This window comes from Ovis canadensis, chromosome 11 (assembly GCF_042477335.2).
Source record: "Ovis canadensis isolate MfBH-ARS-UI-01 breed Bighorn chromosome 11, ARS-UI_OviCan_v2, whole genome shotgun sequence".
Taxonomy (NCBI): Eukaryota; Metazoa; Chordata; class Mammalia; order Artiodactyla; family Bovidae; genus Ovis; species Ovis canadensis.
In genome coordinates, this window is record NC_091255.1 from 52,917,601 (window position 1) to 52,937,001 (window position 19,401).

General features: G+C 40.1%; 1 protein-coding gene across 8 annotated transcripts in view; it reads right to left on the reverse strand.

Moving 5' to 3' along the window:
- Nucleotides 1-3,102: 3,102 nt before the first annotated feature.
- The window catches only part of GJC1 (gap junction protein gamma 1), a 32,055-nt gene continuing 15,756 nt past the window's right edge, over nt 3,103-19,401 (reverse strand). For 3 of the 8 annotated variants that reach the window (XM_069543628.1, XM_069543620.1, XM_069543624.1), the window contains exons 2-3: nt 9,626-9,698; nt 3,103-8,765 (exon numbers count right to left, since the gene is read on the reverse strand). In XM_069543628.1, the coding sequence (XP_069399729.1) occupies nt 7,555-8,745 (1,191 nt within the window). In that variant the 5' untranslated portion in view covers nt 8,746-8,765; nt 9,626-9,698 and the 3' untranslated portion in view covers nt 3,103-7,554. Of the gene's footprint in view, nt 8,766-9,625; nt 9,699-13,617; nt 13,711-15,961; nt 16,120-17,623; nt 18,572-19,401 lie in introns of those variants that run through there. The other 5 variants (XM_069543623.1, XM_069543627.1, XM_069543621.1 and 2 more) reach the window with 5 other exon arrangements.

Sequence of the window (19,401 nt, forward strand, 5' to 3'; positions counted from 1 at the left end):
AAACATCAGTCTCTGCCCACTGGGCAGAAGCCACAGCTGCAACACGCTTTCCGGAAAACGGGCCAGGCCGAAGGAGCTCCCTGTCAGTGTGTTTCAGTGTTTCCAGAGCAAAGATAAAATTTCACTTTCACTGGACTGACTACACAAACTAAAAATAAAATTGAAAAAAGCAGTCTAGTTCTGTATCATTTTTCCCCATGGTCAGGTCCCATTCAGGTCACTGGCTATGCACTGAAATCGGTTATGAACAGTTGCTTGGCTCTGCCTTGCCTGGAGTTTAAGGCTGTCAGCCAGCCATACCCTGTGTGATGGCCCCGCAGAGCAGACAAGGCTACTTGTGGAAGCTTCGGCCAAGGGTAAAGAGGGAATCCGGTCAGCTTTTCCTCGAGGCTCTAGCAGTGGGCTTCCATGGGCTTTTTTCACAATCCCCAAATCTCAGTGAAAGTAGGCACAGCATGTCAAGGGCACAGCAAGGAAATGCTGTGCACGTCCTTGGAACTGAGAAGGCAGGAGAGAAAACCAACCGACAGTAGATGCCTGTCACCATCATCTCTTTTCTCTTTTGTTTTCCAACCTGAGTCACTTCCTGTTTCTACTTTCCTCAAAGAAGTCATAAAATGTAGGGTGGAGAAACTCTGAAGCAGTGGTACCAACTTGTTCACATACAAGGTGGGATGGTTCTGGGTCTAGTCATAGTGATAAAGTGGAAGTCCGGAATGCCTACCAGAAGATGTTTTGAAAACTTATGCTTTGTGGAGGTGGCTGCTGCTGCTAAGTCGCTTCAGTTGTGTCCGACTCTGTGTGACCCCATAGACAGCAGCCCACCAGGCTCCCCCGTCCCTGGGATTCTCCAGGCAAGAACACTGGAGTGGGTTGCCATTTCCTTCTCCAATGCATGAAAGTGAAAAGTGAAAGTGAAGTCACTGAGTTGTGTCCAACTCTCAGCGACCCCATGGACTGCAGCCTACCAGGCTCCTCCGTCCATGGGATTTTCCAGGCAAGAGTACTGGAGTGGGGTGTGGAGGTGGGGAGGGGTTTAAATTGGGAGATTAGGATTGACATATACACACTACACTATATAGATAGATAACTAACAAGGACCTACCTACTGCACAGCACAGAAAACTCAACACTCTTGTTTTAGCTAAGTCATGTCCGACTCTTTGGCAACCACAAGAACTGTAGCCCATCGGGCTCCTCTGTCTATGGGATTTCCCAGCCAAGAATACTGGAGTGGGTTGCCGTTTCCTTCTGCAGGGGATCTTCCTGACTTAGCAATCAAACTCATGTCACCTGCACTGGCAAGTGGATTCTTTACCACTCAGCCACCTGAGAAGCCCTCTCAGTCTCTGTAATGACCTATATAGGAAAAGAATCTTTAAAAAAAAAAGAAGTATATATACACACACACACACACACACACACATATATATAACTGATTCACTGTGCTCTATAGCAGAAACAAAACATTCTAAGTCAACTACACTCCAATAAAAATTTAGAAAACATGCTTAAACATCTAGCTGGAGACAGCATTCTTCCTGGTAGCCCCTGCCCCTCTCCCAAATCACTTATGGATTATTCAGCTGATTCCAGTCTGAGTCATCTCCAGTCCTCCACTCCAGCCAGCCATCATTCCAAGCTGACACAAGATGACATTCATGTGCTCTGTCTGGTTTAAACCTCCTTGAACAGTGATCACTCAAATCAATCCCCTTCTCCCTTTTATTCTGGCACACACTTGTTTATATTGTTTTCCTAAGATAAGCGGTTCTCACACCTTAATATACATAAGAATCACCTATAGAGAATTTTGGAAAATATAACTTCTATATCTTCCAGTGGTAGCTTACTCAATGCACGAATCTGTAACTACATGCTCAAGGAATGAGTTTTACATTGTGTAAATTATACCTTAATAAAAGATTCTTAAGAAAAAACCACGTGGAAAACTTTGACTATTTGAGCCTGAGATGGGTCCAAGGAACCAACATCTGAATAGGCATTCGCTGTTACTTCTTCATAGGTGGCCCAATGGTCATTTAGGAAAAAATGCTTGAAGACAGCAAGGTCCACCAAGCAGGGTCCACCCCCAGCCACCATGACAGCCCCACCAACAGCGGCTTCTGCACTTCTCCAGGAAAAGACCAAAGGATGCTGGATCGAGCCACTGGACAATCAGTGTGCAGACCCAGGTCTGTTCTCGGTTCTGCCTCAACCTCTGTATGCTCTGCGCTCCTGGGTAATATGCTTCCAATTCTAACAGCATTACATGTTAAGACTGGTATAAGCCCTCAAAACCTTAGAAAAACTATTTTAAACTCTACATGGCAAAGAAAACAAATTTTAACTTGGATACAACACCGTTTCCAGGTACTAGTCTCTGTTCTGATGGCAAATCTGCTGAAGAAACTTCTTTCCAAACTAGCAGCTCTAACAGCTTTCAAATGGCTCACACGTTTATTACCAAATATGGTTGGCTGACCAGTTTACAATCTGTGCTGCTCAGGGTGCGCTCAGTGCATGACCTGTTCTGTCAGCGATTCTGTGTCTGGGGGAACAGAGGGCATTGTTGCAGTAAAGGCTACCCTCTCCTCAGCCCTCCCCCACACCATTCTCTTCTCAAAGAGTGGATGAGTCACACCAAGACTGGTCTCCATCTGTGAGGGGCATCCCTCCCAGAAGGCACGCTTCTCCAGGAATCCAGAACCAAGGGGAGCCAGAGATGGGGTGTGTTCCCAGGGGCTGCTTAGACTGTACCCCTGCCCTCTCAAGGTCACCTACCCTCCCCAGATGGAGACGCCACAAACATGCCAAACCCTTCCAGCCACAGCAACCCCAGGGGAATTCTAACACAGCTATGAAAAATCAGGTGGTACCTTTTGAGCCCAAGCCTCTACTTTGAAAATTTCCTGCTCCTGTATTCCCACTGAGATCAACTTACAGGTGAATATACTGGAAGAGATTTCCATATCAGGTTTCCTGTGTAAACCATTAAGCTCTCGGGCACTATGTTATACAAAGGATGGGGTAAAAATCCTCAAAATGACACGTCCTGGCAGTTGAGTTTTCAAGTTTGGAAAAAGATGCACAGACCACAAATGAAATCTTCTAAACTGTATTTGGAAATGACAAACATTCAGAACCAACAAAACTCTTCCTAGAGACAAGGCCCTGAGAGGAGTCTGTCCCCACTGTGTAAAGTTTTACATTAACTGTACAGAATGAAATTAGTAACCAGTAATCTTTGGCACTAGAATGGGTAACTCCTTGGTTGTTCATACAATATCCAAATTGAACATTACATGACGTTAAATTGCTAGTTAACAGTTGAATTTTACATTTAAAAGTTTGAAGTCCTAGCTAAGTTTTTCAGTATCAATATGCTAATCATATCTAACAGTGCCTGAGGTAGAGACTTCTGTAAGAGATTTATTGACGAGAACACAATTGAGAGTATAATGAAGAAAAACACTTCCAGTCTCGGAAGCATATTATAGCCAAACGTCTTTGCTGGTTCAACAAGCCAAGCCTGAAATGCAGAATTATCACTTCTTTCATTTCTGCAGACACTTTGTACAGGGGTAGGGCTTTCTTTTGGACTCCTGCATTTTGGAATACACGGATTGCTTCTTTTAAAAGTATGATTCTTAACATGGAATATGCATGAACCAAACTCAACACCATTATTAAAAACAACAAAAACAACACAACTGCGTTAGAGACAACAAATAAAATCTTTTAAACTCTCCATGATATATGGCCAGAATGAGTAACAAGTATGCAAGCCAACCTAATGATTCTAACATTTGATGGTGACTGTGAATTATTACAGATTTATGATACATAGGTGAGTTGAAATTTTATTTCCAACCTCGGCACTGTATAAGTGCAGGGGCTTTATTATTTTTAGGTGGTAAGACTCTTCACGAAATTACATGATTTTATGAAGATAAAATCAATATCTGGAACCTTTCAAGCAAAATGACCAGCAACTGTGTGTCTCTGACTTCAGGTACTTTACTTCACAGTCAGGAAAGACCTTTCCTTTATAAAAAGGCATTTCTTGAAGTAGGTTCAAGTATAACATACTTGCCTTTTACCAAACACTGCCTGGCCAAAAATTTATCCTCAACTATAGGTATTATTTTTACAAGTGTACAGTTCCATAAATGAGATGGAAAACACAAAGCCTGGACATTTATAAGCTTAACGGGTAAATCATAGGTATGACTAATAGGAATAACATTTAAGTCCATTTTCGGAATAAGCTGCTAGAGCAAGTTCAGTGTTTCAACAACGGATTCCTGTGATAAAGAGCACCGAAGGACATCTTACTATATCATATAGTTCTTTCAATGATTTTTTTGAAGCTTCAAGCTCAGACAATGACCAACAGTTGGTCTTTTAATACTTTTCACCAGAGGCTTTCTCTAACCACTCCGTAACACTTCTGAGAGGTAGGCAGCTACTGGAACTTGGAAAAGCAGAGGGAATTGCTTAGTTTCACACCACAAAGAAACGACAGCTAAGGTACTTAATGATGACATTTTTCTTTCCAAAGACATAGGTGTCCTTCTTAAAGACAGATGTGTGGGAGTTCTGACCTGTGAGAACCATTTTAGATGACAGAGTTCATCTTTATCAAAAGGAATTCTATAGGTGTTAGTCAAGGAAAATCCCCAGAAAAACTAACTTCTAATGAAATCACACACCTGTGGTTTTAAGTGAACAAATACAGAAGCCAGCAAAACTAAGGCAGAAAGCAAAAATGAAGCCACACAATGCACATTAACATTTCTTCAGAGGAAAATGCGATCTAATTCATCCCTCAAATTTGAGCTAAGAAAAAAAAGCCTGTTTGCTTTATAAAGGACACACATCTGAATAAATCTGATGGTATATCAAGGAATATAAACATGCTGTTGACCATATCCTGATTATAGTACGTGAAGGACTAAGCACTCAGCTACCATTTAGAGAAGCACATGTCGTAAGACATAGCATGTCTTATGCAGCAATTCAAAGCAATGTGATTTTGATAGGAAAAAAAAATGCTGTTTATACAACCACTTGCAAGTTCCAGAACAGTAACTGGAACAGTCTTTTTATTCACTCAGTGGGTTAAGCCAGACATTCAAAGGGCCATTTTCTTAATGTAGGTCCATGACATGTTATCAGGTGAGAATGGTTTTGGCAAACTCGTACGTTCAAAGGCTAAAAGAAATAGATCAAGGAAGCAGTCAGAGTTGGGAAATCTATGTCATATGCAGAACTTTAGTGAGAGAATAAAAATAGATCTGAACACATGCGAAAGTGACCCAGAATATCTTTCTATGTACTTGAGGAAGTTGAAGAATTATCCAGACACAAAAGATAACATTCTCATCAGAACAAGCCAAGATGAAACACCGGAGGCCCTGCCTGTAGAAACTAAGTGGATGCTTCTGGCGCCGAATGTCTGCCTGGCATTTCTGCTTGACTCCGTCCCTCTCCTATCATTCAAATTCCCAACCCTCCCAATGGCAAAGCCACTCTATTCTCCCTCAGGCTCTGAATAGATGGACATGAACCTACGTGTATTTTTTTCTGTCTTTCAATTCAGAAGTATGCGTGAAGTTCTACTGACATAAGAATTTTTGGTAGTTCTTTATCTTAGCCAGCGTGAAGTATTTAAAATCTTGCCTGTTTTAGAATAACTACTTCAAATTCTTTAGTAACACTTTGTTTTGAAGGAAACTATGCAGATCTGGTAATTATCCAGGATACATACGCATATAAGTCATTTTCTGAAATTTTCCCTTCAATCTCACTGCAGTTGACCTTTTGCTCAAATGTTGAGAGATCCTGAGGAGCTTCTCTTGGGTAAAATTTACAGATTTAAAAAAAGCAAAGTAAATGTAAATGCATGGCTAGAAGATAAGCTTAAATTTTCAACTGAATTTTTTTGGGGGGAGAGGGAGAAATGGAGAACAAAGAAAAAAGAACTGTACACAGGATGCTGTTCTAAGACCCTCTTAAATAATAAAGAACTGACATTTTAAAATTAAGAGCAAAAACAAAACAAAACCCACTCCTGGAATTTCAAAGTTCCAGGTGGCTTGCAATTAACTTTCTGTTAGAGAAGAGTGAGATGTCCCAAATGAAATGCTCCCTGGTGAAGCAAACACTCCTTCCTTTAAATCTTTACCAAGCTCTCACGCAGAAGCTCTTAACTGCAAGACAAATGACGTGAACACGACAGAACAAAGTTATGCAACAGAAGGCTGAAATGGCGGTTAAATACTACTGCAAATTATGAGTGTTACGTGAACATGAATGCTTGTCACTGACAAACATATGCCTACAGTGAATAAATACTGAAATTCTCTTTCAGACTATTTACAGACAGAATCCCAGGTCTGAACTGGTCTTCGGGGCAGAAACCAAATTTGGCAGAAGTAGGTAGATTATAAAAACCCCATGGTAGATGATAAGAAGCAAGGAAGTTGAACTTAGGCCTTCTGCCACATGCAGTGTAAGTGGCTTTGATTAATTTTTAGCCTAGAAGGGAATTTTTGTATTTTTATTGTTAACATATAAAAGAAAATATTCATCACTGGCATCTTAAGAAACCAGAGAGAGGCAGATTTTTTGATTCAGATTTAAGGCAAATCAAACAGGCCCACAACTAAACATCAGGGCTTATTTTCTAGGCATGGCTTTGCTTGGTGATAGAGGAATCTCAGAACAGTTCTAGCCACAGTCTCCACACTGCTACTGGTTGAGGACATCTTTGTGCATCAGACTTTTGAAACAACTGACGTTACATACACACCATCAAAGTAAGGCTTGGTATTTAAAGGACTCCTGCAGTGAATCACTTGGAAACAAAAATAGCTTTTCAAAGACTAGATACAACTCTGGGCATATGAATAAGATTCAAAGATTTCTCAAGTCAGAGCGAGATCTCCATTTCCTTCTACTGTGGACTTCCTCTCCGAGGCTAAGAACTGACTCATCCCCCTTCAGCTCCTCACATATCTGAAATTGTCCCTGTAACACGAGAGGCACTTTTTATTAGGTGTATAGCATCTATTAAAACTTTAAACCCCGGGTAGAGTTTGCTGAACAAAGTAATAACACTAGCCTAATAAGCATTACCTTAAGGATTTTTCTCCCCTTTAATATAAAAGTATAACTACAGTGGTCCAATGTACAAATACAAAAAAAAGTTCTCATACTTAAAAAAAAAAAAAAGTACCATAATACTGTACATACAAAAACTGTTCAACAAGAATGATTTAAATATATCTGTTCTTTTCCAGATCTGGAAGACACAAATGTAAAGTTCTGCAACTATATTATTGCTGGAACTCGTATCCAGGAACGCTGTGTTTCCCGTTCTCTCCCCCTTGCCCCAGCCCCACCTTCAGAGTCCCCTGAGCTTGGATCATGAGCCAACAGCATCCCTGAAGATAAGCAGAGCCAAATGTTTACTCAACGGAAGTCGTTTTTCAGTGAGCCACTGCTTACCATGAACTATGAAAGCACAAGCTTTAAGCCCAGCCAAGATTAAATCCAGACGGAGGTCTTCCCATCCCCTGATTTGCTACTAGCACTGCTTTTGTTGGACCCAGCTTTGGACCCCACTTTGGCTTTTTTTTCCCGGGAACCGTGGGGGTTATTTTGGTGATTGTAGGCCTGGATGGCCAGATCCAGGCGTTCCTGAGCCATTCTGATTTCCCTCTGCAGAGTCTCCAGGTCGGGTGGGAGGCTGTCCTCATGGCTGCCGTACTGCTGTTCCTGGGCGATGTTGGCCTTGTTTTGCTTGTAGGCAATCTTAGCGTTGGACAGTTCGGTGTACTGGATTTGATCTGGTTTGACGGCAATGTTATAGCCAGGGGGAGCAGACGGCGTATTCCAAGTGAAAGGATAATTATAAGCACCCGGATCTTCCAGTTCCCTCCTTTTACTGTTTAGTGAGTCTCGAATTGTCCCAAATCCTAAATGAAGCATCTCCCAAATGTTAAGCAATAGGCAAAGGCCTGTAACACCATACATTATCAGAAGAAAGATGGTCTTTTCAGTGGGTCTAGAAATAAAGCAGTCTATCTTATGAGGGCAAGGGAGTCTGCTGCACACATAAAATGGGTGGACTTGGAAGCCATACAGGAAATACTGCCCAACCAGGAAACCCACCTCGAACACGGTCCTTGCCAGCAGCTGCAGCACATAGATCTTCATGAGCCCATCCTCCCGAATCCGCCGCCGGCCATCATGCTTAGGTTTAGATTGGTTCTGATCTTTATTTTCTTTCTCACTTTCTAATTCCATTTCTGGATACATCATGGGATCCTCTTCATGGTCCTCTTCTGTTTCTTCCAGAGCCCGGTGCTGTTTCCAGCGCATTGCGTAGGGCTTGCTGCGAGCGGCCTTCTTGTCTGCGTCGCCGTGCTCCATCTTGGCAATCTTATGAATGGCATAGCCCAGGTACATGACCGAGGGGGTGGCCACCAGGATGATCTGGAACACCCAGAAGCGCACGTGAGAGAGCGGTGCAAAGGCGTCATAGCAGACGTTCTCGCAGCCCGGCTGCTCCGTGTTGCACACAAATTTGCTTTGCTCGTCGTAATAGATGGATTCTCCTCCTACGGCTGTAAGAACGATCCGGAAGACGATCAATACCGTGAGCCAGATCTTCCCTACAAATGTGGAGTGGTTGTGGATCTCCTCCAGTAGGCGAGTGAGGAAGCTCCAACTCATGGTGACTAAACTGGTCCGCCCTGACAAAAATGAAAAATACCAAAGAAAGATCAGCAAATACTAAAATCTTACTTTTTTTAAACTGATGATATCTTTTTCTCACCCGCCACACCACCATCAGGAAAGGCCCTTCCCCTCAAGCTATGAGCACGGGTGTATGCTGACAGGGTCTGAGGGAAGTCTGATTTCTTTTCATGTCTTCTCTAGTTTAAAAGGTAAAATTGCAGCTGTCATTTGAGATACAATTCTTAAAGCACACTGGATGTTTTACATATAGTGTTATTTCTTGGACTTTCTGAATTTTGTGAGATAGAGGAAAGAGTACAAAGGGACACTTATTCAGCCACAGTAAGACTGCCACCGAGAACACGATGGGGACGCCTGGGCTGGACTCCACTGTGAAGAGACACCTTATTGGCAAACTTAAATACCAGATCTGGTAACAAAGTATTAACAAGAATTAAGGAGATGGTATAGCTGCAAATATTAATAACTGGCAAAGATCAAGAACTAAAATAAAAGACAGAAACTCAGAAGCCTTAGCTAGGGCTCATCACAGCAGATCCTAGCATTCTGTATTATACTTCTGTATTTTATTTATGGTTGATGTTAAAAAATGCCTGCAGACAGAAAATCCAATCAAGAGGTAAATCTACTTAAAACAGCATTTCAAACGACAATTTTATTCTGAGATTCTTAGATCTACGTTCAGAATCTTGGTAAAAACCATCTAAACAAGATAATATACCTACAGTCCCTAATTCAGCCCCTGACACAAAGCACACCTAGCTCTTCTCCTTGATCTTTCCTCTCCTGCTTCACTTCTGCAGATTACAGTTGATTATCAGCATCATCAAAGAAATTTAAACACTCCTTTTACCTGTTATCCAGAATTTCTGCTATCCAAAATTTTCTTAGAGAAATGCTTTGTTTACAACTTTTCCAGATTTTCTCTGAAAGAGAAACAGAAGAGAAGGCCATTAAGTTTTCTCCCACAGAAAACAGTAAATCACCAGAATGCCATTTTCAGGGAGAAACAGTTTTCCATGTACCACAGGAATCAATCAGCATGAGATGGAAAACAGGACTGAGCTTGAATATCACTGTTCTCTTCTCCAATACATTATGATAGGAGAAAATCCCTAAAAGTGACTCGAAGGTGCTTTAGTCACTGTAGTCTAAGAAAATATGACAGGAAGATGAATCATTTGTGAAAATCCGAAACAGATGAACTCTGGCATCTATAGGAAAAAGCCACAGCAGAAAATCTCAATGAATTTTAGCCGGGTCATTATAGGCGTTGCGAAAATCTTCACCCCACGTGCTCTATTCCTGCTCTCTTCTCTGGAGCAGCCAACTAGGAGCAAGCTGTTTATTTACGACACCCAACAGCTGGCTCCCTGTCACCAGGACACCCATATCCATAGGAGGTGATTCACAGACTCAACTGCTCACAGAAAGAAAACATCTGCACCAGTACTGTGATTACAAGTGTATATACATAGGACAAATTACTTCTCATTATCAAGTTCTGCCAACTATGGGATAGCCATGGTCACGAATCATCCTCATTTGCTATCTCTTAATTTAATAAATAAAACGTAAAATAAACCCTGAGTGTTCAAAGTTATTGTATGTTCAAAATAACTTAACAAAAATTTTTTGGGTAAGATACATGAAAAAACCCCAGAACAATTCCCAAAAGGTCAATGAAGAAGGAAAAAGTTCAGAGGCATCTACATAACGTGCAAGAATCAAGATTTACATACAGAAGAGTCCAATCACACAAGTATTTCACCACAGGACTTCAAGTACAACTCTCGTTTCCAGCACTGATATCCAACTGAGCTCAACAGCTTTCCTCTCACTCTATACACAAGTTATAAAACCAAAGCAAAAGTAAATAATAAGCAATCTTTAAATGGTGATGTAAGCCAGGTTTCCATAGTGAATCACATTCAAAGGGTCTAGACTCACATTTTTCCAAAATGCCATCTCTAAAGCATTTCCCTTAAAGCCTGAAATTTTATTTGTTCCAATAAGCCAAATCATGAAGGTGCAATCATTGGTTAGTTGGAAAACTCATTCTCTACACTTCCATCTGTACCAAAAACAAATGGATATCTTTTTAACAATTATTGCTATGAAATAATTTCTCAACAGGTCAGTATTTCAAATAATAATCTTAACTTTTTGGGGGGAAGGGGATCAATGGCAAATCCTTCAAAGCCTGTATAATAAAGCAGTCATTTAAACACAACTAGAAACACACATTTCATACTGGTTAAGCTGCAGGCCTCTGCAATGCTGAACACTTAAAAGCCTGGTTTTCCAAAGGTTTTATAAGTGCCACAGCACCCCATCCCCAAACCTTGAGTATAAATGAAGTGTCCAGTACTGTAACTTCAGCATCTCATAACATGGATGATGGGTGGTTTTCTTTCTAAAGTAACCACAGGCTTCCTAACCGAATGGCAGCATCACCACTCTTTGGATCTACGGAGCTGTCAATGGGTTTTTCCTTCGATACTCTTTCCTTTCCAAATCTCTTTCCTCTCCTTGTAAGCATTAAGAGAAAGGCTTAAATATCAGAGTACACTACTCCAATCTGTGGGGAAGGGTAGAAAGGGAAAGTGGGAGGGAGTGCAAGGGGAGAAAAGAGTCACCTAGTAGAACTGTGGGCTCTGGAGTTGACATTTCTAAGCAAAACTGTGTCACTGCCAAGTGCGGTCTCACTTGCGGCTGCACCACTAAAACTCCCTTTTCTCATGACCCCTTTTCTGCTCTGCTAACAGACAAAACAACAGGGTTTCCCTGGTGGCTCAGGAGTAAAGAATCTGCCTGCCAATTCAGGAGATGCACGTTTAATCCTTGACCTGGGAAGATCCTCTGGAGAAGGAAAGAGTAACCCACTCCAGTGTTCTTGCCTGGGAAATCCATGGACAGAGGAGCCCAGCAGGGCTATAGTCCATGGGGTCGCAAAGAGTAGGACACAACTTAGCAACTGAACAACAACAACAACAGGCAGAACATGGTCTTCTTTGACATCCCTGCTTCAGCAAACAAACTTGGTTAAAGAGTGAGGAATGAAAGTGTACAATTAACTGTGAATGGCTTTCATGAAAAAATAAAAATCATTTCCGTATTCTATCTATGAATGGAAAGTGACACGGGAATGTGTGATGAGTGTGGTGGGGATGGGGGGAGGGATGCTGAACAACTAAATGCTTTTTGCCAACTAGGAAAGCCAACAGATTTATACATATTTTGACACTTAATATCTTCTTGAATATATCCTTTATGCTTTGGCTAAATTCATCTATAGACAAATCTAGGAAGTAGTAGAATTAGGACAAAAGAAATGTAAATCTGCATGGTTCTTGCCCTGTACTGTCATTTGAGTTTCTAAAAAGGTTCTAGCAATTTACAACGCCTGGCAATGAAGTACAATTTTACCTCAACCCCAGCAGCACTGTCTGTTATGCTACTCTGCTAGATGCAAAATGGAATTTCAAAAGTATCTCGATTGTATGTTTTTAATACAGCAGGATACATTCCCCCTATAGTCCTCCTTCTTCATGAACTATTCCTATCCTTCTGCCCATTTATCTGCAGAATGTATTCTGCATTTGACATTTAATATATTTGTTTTCCTCCAAAATTTACTACTTTATATAGTCACACCAGTCAATCTGTTAAATAAATATTCTTTCTAGGATAGCTTTTTAAATAACCTGCAAAACTCTTGGTAGCCCATAATTCAAAAGTATTCTTGATTCTATCCCCACCCCACCCCACAACACATACTGAAGAAAATCATGTTTGCTTACATAAAATGTACTGGACAAAAATCAAACGTGCTATTTTTAGTCTGTTTTCCAAATAAACTTTCAAATCTACCTCGTCTTACACTAGAAAAGAGAATTTTAAAAATTACTTGGTATCAACATGGTAATAAATTATGTAATCCCCTCCCAAATTATTTATATTTGAAGAGTTTTCTGTCAGCTATATCCTAAACAGGATCAAGTCAAAGTTTACTGCCTTTTTCTGTAAACTAAAAGCATCTTTGGAGACCAAATGTAAAAGCTCATTATTTGGATTATCTCTGGAGGTAGATTATATGATCAGATCTATTTAACAATGAAGAAATAAGGCCCAGAAAGGTTTTAAAATTTCCCCAAGATCACCCATTTATTAAGAGGTGAAGCTAGAATTTGAAGTCAGTCTTACTTCAGATTCTGGGCTTTTAACCACTAGTTAAGAATTACATTACAGATGAGTTGGAACGAAGTACAGGTCCCATGTGAACACAGACGAGGGCACTTTATCTCAATCATTGGGATCAAAATTAGACTAAATAATAAAGTAAACTCACAAAGATCAAGGGGGAAATTTCAGAGTTTAAGATCTTATACACAGAATGAACTGCAAGTTAAAAAACCAAAACAACCCCCCCAAAAACAACAAAATAAAAAGCCCCAAAAGAACTTCAAGGTTTCTTGGCAGTTGGAAAAGAAAAGTGATGATTTCACTAAGAAAGATAACTTCTCTGGGCATTGAGAGTAGGGGCTAGAGAAGTTGGTAAATTCAGTCCAGGAGTGATTAGAGTTGTTAAAGGGGAGATATACATGTGCTCAGACGTGCTCAAAAATACTGTAAATAAATCAAACCAGAATTCTAAAGAATGTTCAAGTAACTATAGGAAAATGGAAGAAAGAAAACACATCAGCAGAGTGGACAAACAGAACACAATGGCTAAAATTAAAAAGAATGACTATGGGAGGAGATCTCTGAGATTCTGAAAAGCCAAAAATAATAATAATAATAAAGAGAGAGAGAGAGACAGTCACTGGGTAGGAATGACTATACCTAGTGTTGGTGAGGATGTGGAGAAGCTGGTACTCTAAAACACTGGTCACTTTGCAAAACAGCCTGGCAGTGGAGCTTGCTGTGAAGAACTGCCTGCCAATGCAAGAGACATAAGAGACACAGGTTCAATCCCTGGGTGGGGAAGATCCCCCAGAGGTGGACATGGCAACCCACTCCAGTATTCTTGCCTGGAGAATCCCATGGACAGAGGAGCCTGTGGGCCGAATCGACTTAGCATACACATGCAAACATGTATCAACTCTGTGATCCAGCCAGTCTGATCCTGGGCACAAAGCAAAACCCTATGTCTATAAAAGGACTTGAACATAAACGTTCACAACGATTTTATGTCTAATAGTCAAAAACTGGAAACAACACAAATGTCCATCATCAGGTTGATGAATAAACAAATTGTGGTATATTCATACAATGGAATACTACTTAGCAATAAACTACTGATACGTGTAACATGGATGAATCTCAAAGTCAGGCAAAAAAAACCACACTATATGATTCCATTTATAAAAACTCTAGAAAACGCAAGCTGACCTATGCTGACATGAAGCACACCAGCAGCTGCCTATAGCGGGTGCAGGGAGGCAACCCAGCCTGAGAACCAGACTCTCCTGGCTGTTATTCTTCAGCTTCTATTTCTGCCTCACTTCTCCGCTCCAAACTTCTAAATACACATCCTGAGTTTTGCTGGCAACCCACTCCAGTGTGCTTGCCTGGAGAATCCCAGGGACAGGAGCCTGGTGGGCTGCTGTCTATGGGGTCGCACAGAGTCGTACACCACTGATGTGACTTAGCAGCAGCAGCAGCTTATTCTCTTAACCCTCCAAGTCTCTTCTCCAAAAAAGCAACCAGAGTAAAGCTTTTAGAAAACAAGTCAGATAATGTCTCTCTTCTGCTCAAAATTCTCTCAGAACAAAACCTCCAATCTTCACCTGCTAGGACACTTCTGGTCTCTTCACCTTCCGCTCTCCCTCTAGCTCACTCTGAATAAGGAATACCTACATCCTCGCAATCCCCTGTTCATACCAGTCATGCCATACTTTTGCCTCAAGATTACTGTACTTGTTATTTTCACAGCTTTGAAATATTTAATTTCATAGATATTAGCAGAACACACTCTCACTTCATTCAAGTCAGCCCAAAAGTCATCTCCCTAATGACTTTCCTCAGGCCACTTTCCTCTAAAATAACATCTCTCATTCTCCAGCCCTTTGATTTTTCTTTATAGCACTTACCCTCACATAATTTCTATTTTACAATTTGTTTATAGAAGGTAAACTCCCTGAAGGCAGGCTTTTGTTCTTTTATCCCCAATACCTAAACCCCCACAGCTTGACAAAAGGTAGCAGGTTTTCAATAAATTGTGCTCAGTCACTAAAGTCGTGTTCGCTAAGTCATGTCCAACGTTGTGACGCGATGGACTGTAGCCCGCCAGGCTCCTCTATCCATGGAATTTTCCAGATAAGAATACTGGAGTAGGTTGCCACTCCAGGGGATCTTCCTGACCCAGAGTTACCCAGGGATTGCATGCATGTCTCTTAAGTCTCCTGCACTGGCAGGCAGATTCTTTACCACTGCGCCACCGGGGAAGTCCCTCTCAATAAATATCTGTTCAATAAAAATGTCCCTGATGTATTAACTGGAAATACAGGACTCAGAACAATATTATCCCAATACTGTGAAAACAAATAAAATTTATGCATTACAAAACCCTAGAAGAAAAAAAAAAACAAGCTTGAAAGGATATAAATGAATATCCACTCTACCTTCTCCCTTCTTTAGCTTTTTGCCTGTATCTCCACTAGAATTCTCTAAAATGGATGTGTTACTCCTTTGCTAAAAAGACACTAATGAAAGTGGCCCCTCAAATCAGTGGGGCCAAGATGGATTTTTTTAAGTATTAGAATAAAACATAGTTGATACTTGTTATAACTCTGAACATGGGAAGATGAATCTGAGTACAAAAAAAAAAAAAAAGTGTCTCCACAGATAAAAGAAAAAACAATTTAAACAATACTGGAAAATAATGAACTGGGGAAAGAGGTTTCAGTAATTCTTTTATACCCAAAGAGCTAATCTCTAATATATATGAAGAGTTCAAAACAGACATTCCACAGAAAGAAAAACACAAATTCCCCTTAAAAAATGCACAACATGGATGAACCTTGAAAACATAATGCTAAGTGAAAGAAGTCTGACACAAAAGCCACCAAATGTATGATTCCATTTATATGAACTGTCCAGAATAAGCAAATCAACAGAGACAGGTTAGTTAGTGGCTGTTAGGGCCTATGGGCTTCCCTTCTGGCTCAGCTGGTCAAGAACCCACCTGCAATGTGGGAGACCTGGGTTCAATCCCTGGGTCGGGAAGATCCCCTGGAGAAGGGAAAGGCTACCCACTCCAGTATTCTGGCCTGGAGAATTCCACGGACTGTACAGTTCATGGGGTCGCAAAGAGTCAGACACGACTGAGCTTCACTTCAGGGCCTATAGGAAATGGATTGTGATTGTTAATGGGTATAGGCTATCTTTTGGGGATAATGAAAATGTTTGGAATTAAGACAATGGTGGTGGTTACACAACCTTGTGAATATACTAAAACCACTGAATTGTATACTTTAAAAGAACAAATTTTAGGGTATATAAATTATATCTCAATGATAAACTACTCTGAGATACAATTCTCCTATCACACTGGCAAAAATCCTTTAGTGGGAGAGGTTATGGAAAATAGACGTTTTCAAATACTGCTGGTGGGAGGGCAATTTACTAATACCTACAAAATTATACGTGAATCTGTATCCTTTGACCCAGTACCTCACTTTTGGGAATGATCAAAGTAGAACACTGTTTCTATGTAACTCAATGTCCACTGTCAAGGGAACGGTTAAATGCACCATGGCCTATTTATACAGCAGAATACCGCATGGCTGTAAAACATGAGAAAAGATATTCAAGACGTTCAAACAGTGAAAACAGCAAAGTATATGTGTATATATGTATACATCTTTTCTATAGAGAAAAAATATCAATCTGTGTTTTTTGCTTAGATTTCTATAAGGAAACACAGGATATCTTTCTTTTTAACAAAGAAAAGTGGAGGAGGAGACAAAGAGGGATGGGATAGAGTTAACTTTTACTACATATCTTTTTATAGTCTTATTTTTTGAACCAAAGGAATATATTGTCTTTTTGAAGAAAACACCGCCCAAAACATTTCATATCCTAGAGAATAAAGTCTGCTTGAGATTTTAAAATAAATCTTTTGTAAACTTTTTAAAGTTAAAAAAACTTAAAATCCTTCATCTTCTCTACACCCTTGCCCTGCCTTTTTTCTTCAGAGCACTCAACACTACCTCAAACACTTATTTGTTAACTTGTTCATTATCTGTCACCTCAATCAAATTAAATAAAGACTTTGTTCTTATAACCCTGGCACTTAGAAAAACTATTAACTAAATGATTTAATAAATTTGAATCTCTGCTCATTGATTTTCCTCTACTTTACATGGTCTTTCCACAATTTCCTACTTGGGAAAATTTTTTATCCTTTAGGATCTAGCCTAAAGGTCACTTCAAGTTTTCTAGACCTCCTCATTTAATCTCCTCCTCAGAAAGTCCATAATAAATTTTTATTCTACCAATATCAGGACTTAATCTAGTAAACTGAAGTTAGTGGTATCAGTTTCTTCTGCTGGAATATTAGTTTCTTGAGAGGAAAGTCCATGCTTCTAAAAATTCTCTGAGCCCTCATATATACCTCAATATATATTACATTCAACAGAAGCTCTAAATCGATTTATAGGAGGCAGAAAATATAAAATATCCACTGTCCATGAACACAATCATTTCAGAGCAGAATACAACGAATGGAATAGAAGTACAAAATGTGAAAATACTCAGAAGGAAAAGAGACTAATTTCTATAGATTAAAAAGTATAAGCTGTCAATTATACTGCAATAAAGCCAGATAAAAAAAGGTTAAGCTTACTGCAGAAGACAAGTGGGTCTCTGAAGAATGGGTATGGTTTCACCAGGCAGAGCTGGGGTGGGAGGTAAGGGCAAGGCAGATGGAGAACATGATGCGAGTGAAAAGTGGCACACAGCTCTTAGACTGGAACACGACGGAGGATGTTTGAGAAGTAGCTGCAGAGAAGGCTGAACAGGGAGGTCAAAGGCCAGTCTGCAGAGGGGCTTAGCACACCGTGAAACCTAAAAGTAAGCCATGTTAAGTAATGATGAGTAAACGTTCCTCAAATGTGGTCCACAGACCACCTTCATCACAATTATCCAGCATGCTCACTGAAAATGCCAATTCCCTGGTCCTACTTTACCTGATTTCCACTCCCAGGCGTACTGAATCAGAATTTAACACATTTACGGTTAAACATTTAAGCTGTTTACAATGATTTACGATAATACTTAAAACTTTGTGTGTGTGTGTTAGTCGCTTTGTCATGTCCAACTCTTTGTGAGCCCATGGACTACAGCCCGTCAGGCTCCTCTGTCCGTGGAATTCTCCAGGGAAGAAGTCTGGAATGCGTTGCCATTTCCCTCTCCAGGGAATCTTCCTGACCCAGGGACTGGACCAGGACCCCTGCATGCCAGGCAGATTCTTTACCAACTGGGCTAAAGGGAAGCACATTTCCAATTACAGATTTAGGATAAATTTATAAAAGAATTTCTTTGCATAAAAGAAATTTGTACAAAGTTGTACAAATTGTGAAAAACTGTGTGTGAAAAAGTCAGGGTTTTTTTTCATGTACTATCTCTCCAAAAAATTTTAATATGTATTACCAAATGACCCCTCCAGAAAGCCAGTACCTGTTTATATTTCCACTATCAAGGATGAGAGAATGCTGTTTTCCTCACTCCTTTGCCAATGATTCTAATGCATTTTTAAACAAACAAGGCTTGGGTTAATCTGTGTTTAAATTATAAGAAGTTTTAAACTGTCATTAACCATTAGGGAAATGCAAATGAGACAAAAAACACATAGTGAGGTACCATTTCATACGCAAAAGGATGGGTACTATTAAAAGAAATGAAAGAAGAGCTGAAAAGGTTATGGAGAAACTGGAATCACTGTTGTGCACTGCTGACAATGTAAAATGGTGTAGCGCTGCAGAAAATGTTACGATTTTCTCAATATATTATATACAGAAGTATCATATGATCCAGAAATTCTATCTACTTCTGGATGTCTACCTAAAAGAAATTAAAGCAGGGTACAAACAGGTATCTGTATACCCATGTTCACAGTGTACTATCCACAACAGCCAAAAGGCGGAAGCAACACAGTATCCACCAACACATAAACAAAATATGGAATATACCCACAGTGCTATTCAGCCTTAAAAGGAAGGAAATTCTGACACATGCTACAATGCTGATGAATCTTGGAGACAGTTGGCTAAGTGAGAAGTCACAAGAGGACAAATATTACCTGTTTCTACTCACAAAAGGGCCCTGGAATAGTCAAACTCACAGAGAGAGAAAGTACATTGGTGATTGCCAGTGGCTGGGAGGAACGGGGAGTTAGCATTTAATGGGAAGGGAGTTTCAGTTGGGAAGATAAAGTTCTGGAGACAGATGTAAATGACTGCTGCACAACAATGTGAATGTACTTAATGCTACAGACCTATCGTAAATTTCATGTTATGGATATTTTACCACAATGAACAAGTTAAAAAAATAAATATATAAAATTCACTCATGCAATCAGTATTTACTACCATCAAGAAGCTTGCAATAAAGTATTACTAGTTT